This window comes from Apium graveolens, chromosome 7 (genome assembly GCF_009905375.1).
Source record: "Apium graveolens cultivar Ventura chromosome 7, ASM990537v1, whole genome shotgun sequence".
Lineage (NCBI taxonomy): Eukaryota > Viridiplantae > Streptophyta > Magnoliopsida > Apiales > Apiaceae > Apium > Apium graveolens.
Genome location: NC_133653.1, coordinates 94,124,601 through 94,138,077, shown reverse-complemented (window position 1 = coordinate 94,138,077; position 13,477 = coordinate 94,124,601). Strand labels below are relative to the sequence as shown.

Sequence of the window (13,477 nt, the reverse complement as noted above, 5' to 3'; positions counted from 1 at the left end):
CTCTTAAATTTTTCTCTAAAAATATTATAATTAATAGACTCTTAACTATTTAAGAGAGAAAAATTTATTCTTTCTCTAACAATTCTCTTCAATTCACTCTATTTATATTTATATTGTTGCAATTGAATGAAAGTGCTACATGGCAAAATCCAAGTGCATGAACACATTATTTATTAATATAAATTGATTGAGGAAAGGTTAGGAGATCCTCACTGGTGAGGAAGGATATAGAGATCCTAAATTTTTGAGGATAACTTAAGAGATTGTTAGAGATCATTTTCATGTCAAAATCCTCAAATTTTGACTTAAGAGGCTATAAAGAAAAGTTGTTGGAGTTGCTCTTAGCCTATTTTTTATGAATAAAACATCTATTTCCACATGTTTCCATTCAAATTTTTGTTAGTGTGAAATTTAAAATATGAATATTATATAGTTTAGGAGTTAAGATAAAGAGTTTAGTTGAAATTGACACGAAAATTTATATACTAACTTGCTAAGAGTTACAATTTTTATATTATATTTATGAGCGAATTGGGAGACTATTGGAGATGCTACAGTACCTGCGGCTGTTTATGGACTACACAATTTATATTAAAAAGGTGACAGAATGCTTAATAGAGTGAAGCATACCATTCCATTAAAAAGAGATTGCCCTTCTTTCTTTCGAAGCCTCGACAGAAACTGAACAGAAGGGACGTCAGAGTAATACCTGTAGAAACTTGTGAGTCTCGGAACTTTTATTAGCTTCAATGATTTTAATTCTGAGAAATGTATGATATCCATATCACTTGTGCCTTCATTTATTATGATTGCTTCCATCACAGGACCATTACATATGTAGAGCTCTTGCAGCTGCACCAGACTTTGTGCAACAGAGTTGCAAAAGAGGTATTTTAAGTCCAAACAGTTTGTAATTTTCAAACAGATTAGTTTAGAAAAAGATGACCGCCTTTGGACACTGTGCTGAATTTCAACTCGTGATATCTTTGCTAGATGCCCCATTGTGTGACAATCTTTAATGTAGAGGTTTCTCAAGTCTGCAAATGCTTTTATATTGCTGTTGCAAATGCTACTCATATCAACATCAGTGGAAAACAGTATCACTTCTTCAGCTCTCTCCATCAGAATCTCCAAGCCTTTTGACTCAGAACCCGACAGCTCAATTGATCGCGTCAATGAAACAATTGAAGCTTGATGATTACAAATATCCTCCTCTGGCACACCCACACATATATTAAATTCAAGTAAATTAGTAAAAATGTTTCTATCTTGAAAAGGCTCAGTATCCCTAAAAGAAATCTGTAAACTTCTCAGACGAGTTAATCTGCTGATCTCGACAGCAGCTTTTCTGGACAGCCTGCCATCCTGAATGTTAACTTTCTCAATTTCGGAATTGAGAACATTAACAACAGCCTTGTAACAAAACAAATAACGCAATCTACGAAACGCTGCTTCAACTGTGTCATCAGATATTCTGTCAAGGGCTTTTCTCACACACGGAATGTCAGACAGACCAATCATGATTATTCCTTGTTTTTTAATTTTATTTTCGATTGTTTGTTTAACAAAGATGCACCAAGTGCTAAAAGAAATCTGTAAACTTCTCAGACGAGTTAATCTGTTGATCTCGATCAATATGGGTGACGAAAAAGCAGATGCATCATCCAAAATTTGAATCCGGTCGGTATATGCAATTCCTCCAGACTGGATAGACTAGTCATGGTATTTGGCACCAAGTACACTTGACTAGATACATAGTTTGGTGCAAAATACCCACCAGAACACTCTGGTTGGATTTCTAACTTCTGAAGATGTATCAGGTGTGTTAAATGCAACGGTACCGGGAGACGACAACCCCAAATGCAAAGAGTTTGCAGGTTTTCAGGAAAAAGTCTATCCGTCTCATAGATGTCATTTAAGTCACAATCATCTAAAAGAAGAGTCCTCAGTGCGTCCAAGGGCTCAAGAGAGAATTGATGTGAAGAAGAATGAAAAAACACATTTTGCAGCACCAGAAATTTGAGATTCATAAACATGTCGAAGAAACCACCTGAGAACCGTTCTTTATAGTAGTTGCATTGTAGCCACAAACTATGAAGGTTTGGGCACACAGGAATATCAAGGGAACAAAAATAAGGACTCTCAATATCCAGACGTAGCAATTTCCGAGTATCATAAGTAACATTGTTATGCAACCGCTTTCCAGGTCTTGCAAGTAAAAATGCATATTTTTGGTCTGCGACAGCTATGGATCTTCCTGCTTCCCTGATGACGTCGTGTAATTTAAAAAGTTCATAATTCTAACCTTCAAGCAACAACGAAGATGATTTGAGAACATCAACCATAGCACTTACTCTTGATCTTCCACCATCTACAAGCTGTGAGCTTGTTGCCAACTGCGTAAGCATCCTGATATGAATTTCTGAATCTTCAGGAAACAAGGAACACAAGAAAAGACATGACTTTGCGTCGTCTGGTAATTTATCAATACTTAGTTTAACACAAGCATATATATCTGGATCTATTCCAGGAATATTTTCAGCCCTTCCATTCTCAAGTTGATAAAGTGCATCTTTCCATGTTTTGTGAGACATAAATTGCAATGCCTTACCAACCGCATGGATGAGCAGTGGTAAACCTGCACATTTATTACACACATCCATCGCCAAGGGTTTATCATGCAGAGTGATAAGGTATAAGAGACCCGGCTAGGATTCAACCTGGATCTAAAGGATTTCAGGCTCGATCGATGGACCAAGACCCCCCTAACCCAGAACAATCAAGTACAGGGACCAGGCCCGGGTTCATCCTATGACCCGGATCCGGATCCAACCCGGGACCCGGACCATCTGCCTACCTGGATCCGGATCAGGGCCCAGACCACCATGAGGGGGTCCCAGCAAACACATGCACATCCCACAACCCGCCAAGGAAGGGTACGTGGGCACGTGACAGTGACAGCTATCAACAACCAACACACCAGACAAGCACGACGCGTGTCAGAAGGCCGTTAGGACACCCTGGAGGTGGTCCTTCCCTGGACACGTATAAGCAATCCACCCAAGCCAGGCGTCCTCTGCTCTCAAGATCCAACGGCCCTGATTTAGAGGTAACAACCCCTAAACCCTACCTTTGGGCTATAAATACCCCCAGGGCTGAAGGGTTTAGGGGTTAGAAAATATTCACACTCTTACATACTCACCCTCTCATATCCATACACACACAGCAGCCTCTCTATTCACATACATACATCTTCATCTTCTCCAAAACCCTATTCTTATTCTTACACCGAAGGCGTCGTGGGAGCCAAACCCCCTTCCGGTATTGTTTTGTAGGTGCCCAACCAGCAGCTACACCTCATTCACGTACAGAAGGTCCAGGAACAGCGTCGGACGGAGCCGCCCGCTCACCGGAGTTATCATAGAGATTCAATTTGATCACTACCAACGGTGTTCCTAAAAAGATCCCAGGCTTCGTCAACATTAGAGTTGAAATTTTGACCGAATATTTGTAGTTGTTATGTAAGCATACCTCGAGCTTTCGAGATGTCAAGAGGATCTTACTACCACCGTTGGTACTACTATCGTCGATAAAGGGGATACCAATAGTATATAATGGAATCTCACTCCATACATCATCTAATATTACAAGAATCTTCCCCCCATTCATAAAACTATGTCTAAGTTGATTAGCTCTGCGCTTCTGATCTTGTTTTGATTCAAAATGACAATCTAGATAGCCCGCAATCTGATTTTGTAATTTGATCACATCCAACTCTTCCTTGCCTGATGTTATGTTTGACCTTTCACATCCCACGTCTGCTCGTATGACCTTGTCAAAGATCTTTTTCTCCTCGATTTCTTTCCAAATTTTTTCCATCATTAGAGTTTTGCCAACTCCAGGCATTCCATAGATGCCCCCCTTCCGGTGTTGTTTTGCAGGCGCCCAACCAGCAGCTACACCTCATTCACATACAGAAGGTTCATGAACGGCGTCGGACGGAGCCGCCCGCTCACCGGAGTTCTCATTTGGCGCTAGAAGGAGGGGGCTCCATCCTTGGGTCTCGGTGCCCCTGGATTCACCTTCATCAGCAAACTCTTAAGAGAGTCCACATCTTAAACCTGTAAGAACAGAAGCAATCATACCCTTTCTTGAATATGAATGTTCATTTTAGCCACGTTTGTGTGAGCTCATTACTTTAGGCCACGTTTGTGTGAGCCCGCTCTTGTTTGTTAATTTTGGTTGTTTAGGGTTTGATAATCTTGATAGTCTTGAAGCCTGGGGTTTAATAGTCTTGATAGTTTTAAAACCCAGAACTGCTTTAGCTTGCATATTTTCTTTGTGTTCTAGAGCCTGCTGTTCTTGTTTAGTATTATTGTTAGCAAAGCCCAGAAAGTTTGTTCGCTGTTATTCTGGAAATTTTTTGTAATCTTCAAAAAAGCATCCTTAGATCCATATTTTTAGCCTCAAATCTTGGTCAGTTGTTTGTACAATTGTGGTAATGGCAAGACCAGGAAAAAATACCGCTGGTAGGCCCTCCGCCAGTACCCATATTCAGGAACAAGACCCCTCTCAAGTTCAAGAACCTGGAGGAGACAGGGAGACCCTCCAGGAGCAACCACTGATGCAGCATACCCAGGTCAGGGATGCAAGGAATGTCATAGAGCTCAATCAGTACAAGTACACCAATATTCCAGTTGCAGAGGAGCATATGGATAACTTAACAAGCCATGAACTTGCTGAAGCAATCAGGCTCTACAGAGATGAACAAGCCCGACTCCAGATAGAATATGAACAAGATGATGAGCAAGAAGAGTCTGAGGATTCTCAGCAATCCAGGAGATCTGTCTTTGACCGAATTGGAGCTAAGGCAAAAAAAAATCAAAAAGAGCCTAGTAAGAAGGAGACAGAAGCAACCAGAAAGAAAAAGTTGGAAGAAATGAGAGAATAGATAAGAAGAGAAGAAGAGGCAAAGCTTGAGCAAAAAATTCAGAAAAGAATGCAGTTGGAGGAGGAGAAGCTCCTGGCTAAAACCAAAGACAAAAGAACTCGGAGGGACCCTACCCCCGAGCTCATTTTTGATGATGAAGAGGAGGGGCAGAAGGATCTTAAAGACATGATTTATGAGCTCCAGAGAAAAATGGAAAAAGATTTCGGGTTGGAAGTTGGGGAGACCCTCACGCCCTTCAGTCACTCCCTAGAAGCCATCCCTCGACAGAAAAATCTCAAGCACTACAACTTTGACTCTTTCGATGGATTGGGGGATCTAGAAGAGCACCTCAATTACTTCAAACAGATAGCTTAGATATATTACTACAACGACCTAACCAAATCCAGATTCTTCACCTCGACCCTCAAAGGGGGGGCTCAAAGATGGTTCAGCAGGATCCCATCAAGAAGCATTCACTCCTGGAAAGAATTCAGAGGAGCCTTCCTTAGAAGATTCAGAGCCAATAAGACACATGAAATGCATATGTGTCACCTGGAAACAATCCGCCAATATGATAATGAAGCGCTCTCAACTTATATGCGGAGATTTCAGGAAGCCATCAACAAAGTCTCGAATCTTGATGAAAGGGAGGCTCTAAGCATATTTCGAAGGAACCTGGATCCAGAGCATAATGAGAGGTACATTATAGAGTTGATAAACAAAGAGCCACAAAGCCTGGCCGCTGCCTACTCTATGGCAGCCCGGTTCATAAAAGAAACAGACATTCTCCAGGCGATGAGAATGACTCAAAATGGAGGGACCAGGAACAAAACTTCTGATGACCAACCGAAAGAGGGTTACCATCAGGAGAAGAAGTTCAAACAAAGCAACCAAAGCCAGCAGACAAATGTTGTACAGAACACTCCAATATTTCAAAGACTGGGTCGTAAGACAGAATCCAAAAGCGATCCCGGTCCACCTAGACAAGCAAGAGAGCCTAGGCAAGAGCCAGAATGGACACCACTAAACAGGACCCGGGAAGAAATACTGAAGGAGATCAAGGGAAAGCCATTCTATTATCCTCCAAAGCCCATGCAAACTCCCCCGGAGAACAGGCCTTATAACAGGCAGTGCGACTATCATGAAACCCATGGGCACAAAACTGAAAATTGTCTCTCCCTCAAATACTTCATTGAAGATCAAGTTAAGAAGGGTAACCTGAATCAGTACATCTCCCGGGAGGTAAATCAGAGAGAGGAAAGTCAAAGGAAAGGGAAAAACATAGTAAATGTGGTCCTAGGAGGGTCGCACTCTCCCCCTAGGAGCCCGGGCTCAGGAGATGAAGTGTTCTCCGTCCAATCCTACCCGGAGATGATGATATCGTTCAGCAGCAAGGATTATGAAGGGGTCAACCTGAATCACAACGAAGCCTTGGTGGTAACACTTGATATTTTTGACAACGAAGTAAGAAGGATGCTGATAGATGATCGATCTTCAGTAAACATACTTTTCAAGCATACTGTGGATCGGATGAAGCTTGGGAGCGTACGCTCCAATAAATATCAAGAGGACCCTCTGTATGGGTTTGGAAACAACTTGGTCCCGATCCAGGGAACCTTATACTTGCCAGTGATATTTGGATCAGCCCCAAACCAAGTTACCCATGTAATAAAGTTCTACATGATCAATACCCCCTCATCCTACAACGGAATAATCGGGCGCTCAGCACTAACCAGGATCCAAGCAATCACCTCCATATCACACCTGAAAATCAAATTCCCAACACCAACAGGGGTAGGAGAAATCAAGGGAGACTATGAGGTAGCTGAAAGATGTTATAGCCAGGCTCTGGTAATGGCTGAAACTCATCAAAAAAACAAGAGAAAGGCCGTGGTACTTCGGAAATAGCAAAGTATTAAGAAACATCGCCCCCACTCAAGGGACGATGCGAGAAAAGAAGTTTAGATCATAGAGTCCCTCCCAAATCCAAAAGCAACCAAACCAAGCTCAGAAGAGCAAAAAAGCAACCAAGTCACAGAAGAGATTGAATTGAGCCTAAGCCTTGGCCAGGCCAATTTTACTGTGCAAGAAACCAACCCTGAAATAATTGAAGTAGGGGAAAGCAACCAAAAAGAGATGATAGCCCAGGGTCAAATCTATATGAAGAAGAATACAGAGACCCGGATCCAGCAGTTGGTATCAAGTATGGATCAATCCAAGATAGAGGCTGCTGTAGAAATAGAAGCAATTATGATCAATGCAAGCAATCCTTCTAAGAAGATAAAGATAGGATTTCGGGCTCGAGGCTAATTTCAAAAAAGACCTGGTATCACTACTCTAGGGGTACTCTGATATATTTTCTTGGAGCCCAAAAGACATGCCCGGGTTGGATGAATCCATATCAATGCACAGCTTGGACGTCAACCCAGAGAGGAAACCAGTCAAGCAAAAGAGAAGAAATTTTACCCCAGAAAGGCAGAAAGCAATAGATGAGGAAATTGAGAAACTACTCAAAGTCGGGATAATATGCGAAATCAAGTACCCAAAATGGTTGGCAAATATTGTGATGGTGAAAAAAGCAAACGGGAAATGGAGAATGTGTATCGACTACACAGACTTGAACAGTGCATGCCCCAAAGACCCCTACCCCTTGGCAAATATTGATCAATTGATCGACGCAACATCCGGGCACGTAATGCTGAGTTTCATGGACGCCTACTCGGGGTACAACCAGATCAAGATGAATCCCAAGGATATCCTAAAGACAGCCTTCATCACCCACAGGGTGGTCTATGCCTATGTGATGCTGCCTTTCGGATTTACTAATGCCTTTCTGTCAGTATTCAGAAGTCTACTTTAGAATGAGTTCATGAATGAGTCAACCTCAACTGTTTTGTGCTCATTTTATGCATCTTTTGAAATTCCATTATACAGTGGCTTCTCAGTATAAGTGAGTCACGACTGCTTATCAGAATTTATGCTATTATCAGAGTATTTCTCCAGTAATCACAGAGTGTGAAAAGTCACCAAGAAAATTTTTATTTTGCTTTTCTAATGCATATTACTTAATACCAGCAATGCACTTGGGTCGTCCCTTCCACATTTTTACTCTAGATCTCAAAGGAGAACCTGATTTTTATTTCTTTTTCTTTTCCTTTTTCTTTTGATAAGTGAGGTTTATCAGCACTTAGTACATCCATCAGATTTACTAACATCGGAACTTAACAGATAAGAAGCACTATTCCAGTTTTTGACTTAGTAATAAGATACACAAAGTAAACTTAACTAAGCTCAGTATCAGAATTTGCTTGTGTTTAAAATATTTCCACATAAACAATTACTTCAAATATGGGACTTTAGTATATTAGAGACTACTAGGTCAGCATCCAGCACAGTTATCCTCATTGGATTGAATAGTCACAGAAACATTCATATCACTATCAGAGTTTAGAAATTCACATCAGACAACAATCAGCACTTAAATAATTTTCAATTTACGCACAGAATACACAAAGATAGTAATATCTATAAATACTGATCATAAAATCTGATGTATCAGAACATAAACTAAGCAGATTTAGAGAAAAAACCTGTTACCATTCGAAGTTCATTTACCAATCTTGTAAAAGTAGCTTCACACAGTGGTTTTGTGAAGATATCTGCTAGTTGTTGATCTGTTGGAACAAAATGCAATTCCACTGTACCTTCATCAACATGTTCCCTAATGAAGTGGTACCTAATGCTGATGTGCTTTGTCATTGAGTGTTGAACTGGATTACCTGTCATAGCAATAACACTTTGATTATCACAGTAAATAGGGATTTTAAAGTATGTTAACCCATAATCCAGTAACTGATTCTTCATCCAAAGAATATGTGCACAACAGCTTCCTGCAGCAATGTACTCTGCTTCTGCAGTTGATATGGAAATTGACTTTTGTTTCTTGCTAAACCAAGAAACTAATCTGCCTCCAAGAAATTGGCAGCTTCCACTTGTGCTTTTCCTGTCAATTTTGCATCCTGCAAAATCTGTATCTGAGTAACCTATTAGCTTAAAGTCTGATTCTTTAGGATACCACAATCCCAGATCAGTTGTACCCTTAAGGTACTTGAAAATTCTTTTCGCAGCTGTTAAGTAAGGTTCTTTTGGATCTGCTTGAAATCTTGCACAAAGATAGGTAGCATACATGATATCAGGTCTACTTGCAGTTAGATAGAGTAATGAGCCAATCATACCTCTGTAATCAGTAATATCTACGGATGTACCAGTATCCTTATCCAATTTTATTGTAGTGGCCATGGGAGTGGATGCACTTGAACAATCTTGCATTCCAAATTTCTTCAGCAAATTTATGGTGTACTTGGATTGACAAATAAAAGTGCCTTCTTCATTCTACTTGACTTGAAGGCCCAGAAAATAGCTAAGTTCCCACATCATACTCATTTGATATCTTGACTGCATCAATTTGGCAAACTTCTTGCAAAGTCTGTCATTTGTAGAACCAAAAATGATATCATCAACATATATTTGCACCAAAAGTAAGTCCTTTCCATGGTTGAGGTAGAATAGTGTTTTGTCAATAGTTCCTCTGTTAAATCCACTTTCCAGAAGAAACTGAGCTAAAGTCTCATACCATGCTCTTGGGGCTTGCTTATGGCCATAAAGTGCTTTATCAAGCCTGTAGACATGATTTGGAAGTTTGGAATCTACAAAGCCTGGAGGTTGTTCAACATATACTTCCTCTTCCAATTCTCCATTGAGAAAAGCACTTTTCACATCCATTTGAAAGACAGTAAACTTTTTGTGAGTAGCATAAGCCAAAAATATCCTTATAGCTTCCAATCTAGCAACGGGTGCAAATGTTTCATCATAATCAATTCCCTCCTGTTGAGAATATCCTTTTGCAACCAGCCTTGCTTTATTCCTTGCAATTATGCCATCACTATCAGTTTTGTTTCTGAACACCCACTTTGTACCAACAACAGATCTGTTCTTTGGTCTTGGCACTAGGGTCCAGACTTTGTTTCTTTCAAATTCATTTAACTCTTCCTGCATTGCTTGCACCCAATCAGCATCTTGAAGAGCTTCTTCCACTTTCTTTGGTTCAGTCTGAGAAAGAAAAGAATTATAAAGACATTCATTTGATGTAGCTGTTCTAGTTCTGACACATGCATCAGAATTTCCAATAATTAAGTCAGGTGTATGTGATTTAGTCCACTTCCTTGCAGATGGAAGGTTTTCTCTAAAACTGGATGCTCCCCCATGATCCATGATGTCTTCGTCAACATTTTCTGATGCTCCCCCTGAAATTATGCTCTCAGAGTTGGATCCTTCAGAATTTGAGTTTCCAGAATTATCAGAACTTGGCTCATCAGAACTTGAAGAGCCAGTTGTAGGTTGATGCTTCTTGAGATGTGGTTGTAACTTCAGTATGCTCCCCCTGCACAGGTGCATCTTCCTTTGGCGTAGTCACCACAGTTTCAATAATATCAGAGTTTAATCCATCAGAGTTTGCAGTATCAGGATTTAGACTGTCAGGATTTACATTATCAGAATTGAAATCTTCATTTTCAAATCTCAGCTGATCATGATCATTGAAACCTTCAAGTCCAGTAATCTTCTTATCATCAAAAGAGACATTGATAGATTCCATGACAACCCTTCTTCTTAAATTGTAGACTCTGAAGGCTTTTGTGGAAAGTGGATATCCAACAAAAATTCCTTCATCAGCTTTTAGATCAAATTTGGATAGCTGTTCAGGATGAGTCTTAAGAACAAAATACTTGCATCCAAATACATGAAAATACTTCAGATTTGGCTTCTTTTTCTTCATCATCTCATATGGTGTCTTTCCATGCTTGTTAATGAGTGTTGCATTCTGAGTGAAACAAGCAGTCTGCACAGCTTCAGCCCAAAAATAGGTTGGTAACTTTGCTTCATCAAGCATAGTTCGTGCAGCTTCAATAAGAGTTCTATTCTTTCTTTCAACAACTCCATTTTGTTGTGGAGTTCTAGGAGCAGAAAATTCCTGCTTTATTCCATGGTCTTTGCATAACTCTTCCATAATCAAATTCTTGAACTCAGTGCCATTATCACTTCTTATAATCTTCACAGAATCTTTGACCAATTTATCCAGTTGCTTGACGTGATCAATCAAAATAAATGCAGTTTCACTTTTTGTGTGCAAGAAATACACCCATGTGTATCTGGTGAACTCATCCACTGTGACCATAGCATATTTCTTCTTTGCAATAGACATGACATTCACTGGACCAAATAGATCAACATTTAGTAGGTGATAAGGCTCAAGAATTGATGATTCAGTCTTGCTCTTGAATGAAGATTTTCTTTGTTTAGCCTTCTGACATGAATCACAAAGGCCATCAGGAGCAAATACTGATTTTGGCAGTCCTCTCACAAGATCTTTCTTGACTAGTTCATTTATATTGTTAAAATTTAAATGAGAGAGTTTCTTGTACCAATTCCAGCTTTCTTCAATTGATGCTCTACTTAACAGGCATATTGCAGAACCATCAGTACTTGTTGAAAGCTTGGCTTCATAAATGTTACCATGCCTGTATCCTTTCAGAACAACTTTTCCTGTAGATTTTCTTATAACTTCACAGTGTTCTTCAAAGAGATCCACATGATAACCTCTGTCACAGATTTGACTAACACTCAGTAGATTGTGTTTAAGTCCTGGGACTAGAGCTACTTTTTCAATGATGACATTCCCTAGATTGATATTGCCATATCCCAAGGTTTTTCCAATGTTGCCATCTCCATAAGAAACACTTGGGTCAGCTTTCTCCACAAAGTCTGATAGCAGGACTTTATTTCCAGTCATATGTCCTGAACATCCACTGTCCAGAAATAGGATGTTTTTTCATGTTGCCCTGCAATCACAAAGACCATTAATGATTAGTTTTAAGGACCCAGACTTGCTTGGATCCTTTGGCCTTATTAAGTTTATTAACATTTGCAACGGATTTAGCATCAGAGTTTATGTTAACATTTTTCTTATCAGCATTTACGCTATCAGACTTTGTATCAGAACTTACACTAGAGGGAACAATGCTAACTTTCTTTAAAGAAGGTTTTATTTGATAATAATCATAGTACAAACTATGATATTCCTTACAAGTATAAATGAAATTTCATAAACTACCACAATGAAAACAAGGATTTTGTGGCTTATATCTAACAGACTGACTCTTAACTCCTGACTTTGAAGGTAAGGAGTTTATGTTCTTATTTTTTCCTGCAAAAAGAAGCCAGATGGTTAGATTTTCCACAGTTATGACATGTTTTTCTAGGAGCATTAGGAACAGGCTTATAATCATTGCCTTTATTCACACCTTCCTTTCCATTCCTATTTTTCCTAGGTGACTTTACCTTGTTTACATTCTTAACATCTTTCAGCTTGTACTTAATGTAACGCCCGGGAAATATTATGTAATTGTTTTTATCAATAAATAATTATTATGTGATTTTTATGTGAATTTTGGTGAATTATTTGATGATGGATAATAATATTTGGATGTTTATTTCTGATAAAATTTAGATATTTTAATTTCCAATTATCTAGAATTAAATCTAGATAATTTTGGTATTTTTCTGGTAATTTTGGATAATCATATGTTTTTTAAGGATTTATAGAATTAACAATGATTATTTTTACATAATTATAAAATTACTTTTTAGAATCAGAAATTGTCTCACTTCAATCGTTTTTGCATTTTTACAACCCGAAACTCTTCCGAAAACTCCTTTCTAACCTAATCTGATAATTCTGAACACTTTTCATGTTTTGACTTTTTCGATCCGGGATACGGTTTGACCTGTACGAGTTCCGGTGTGAAATTTTTGATACGCAAATCATTTTATATATCGATAAAAATCCATATTCTAAAAAGGCGAGACATTATTACCTTAATTTCGTATGAAGAATTTTATAGGAAGCTCTGTTTTGATAATTATCCAAATTTGGTATTAAGATCGTATCGTCTTTTTAGTTACTTAGCGGCTAAGTAACCTAATTTCGAACCCGATATGTAAATATAATTATCAAAATATTAAATAAATAAAATATGTAATGGTTTTGTCAGTTATGTGTTATTGTGATGTCAATTGTTTGTGAATTATTAGACGTAAATGTTAATTTTATAATTAATTATTGAGCTGTATGAAGATCATTCATTTTAAAATAAATTTATTGAATATTTATTCTCATAAATACTAAAATTGTTTCTAAAATTATTTTTGTTCTATAATTTCATTTATTATTTTTAGGGATTTATAAAATTTAGAAACCAATATTTTATTCATTATTAAATTTTAAAATGATTTTCTGACTCCATTTAATTGTAAAATCAATATTTAATTCCAAGATATTTCAAAAATCATGAAATTCATATTTCCTTAAGTTTAGAATATTTCAGGAATTTTAAAATTATTTTGAAAATTTTTGGGATTAAACTCACCCGCGCTCTGTTTCGTTTATTCGTTAAATGCGGATATAAGTCGCATTTCAAAATTTATTTAAAA

The 13,477-nt window shown here is 38.4% G+C and overlaps 1 protein-coding gene across 1 annotated transcript; it reads right to left on the bottom strand.

The window, feature by feature from the left end:
- Nucleotides 1-1,631: 1,631 nt before the first annotated feature.
- LOC141673878 (disease resistance protein At4g27190-like) lies at nt 1,632-3,906 on the bottom strand. The gene is made up of 3 exons (XM_074480608.1): nt 3,411-3,906; nt 2,306-2,638; nt 1,632-2,257 (listed from the first exon to the last, which is right to left on the bottom strand). The coding sequence occupies exons 1-3, from the start codon at nt 3,904-3,906 to the stop codon at nt 1,632-1,634; spliced, it is 1,455 nt and encodes a 484-aa protein (XP_074336709.1).
- Between the last annotated feature and the right edge of the window lie 9,571 nt (nt 3,907-13,477).

Excerpts from the sequence above, each read along its gene's own strand:
- LOC141673878 (XM_074480608.1), bottom strand. The coding sequence starts at position 3,906 with ATGCCTGGAGTTGGCAAAACTCTAATGATGGAAAAAATTTGGAAAGAA. Across the intron at positions 2,639-3,410 it reads GAATCTCTATGATAACTCCG|GTTTACCACTGCTCATCCAT; the intron begins GTGAGCGGGCGG and ends ATAAATGTGCAG. Across the intron at positions 2,258-2,305 it reads ATCTTCGTTGTTGCTTGAAG|GAAGATCCATAGCTGTCGCA; the intron begins GTTAGAATTATG and ends TCAGGGAAGCAG.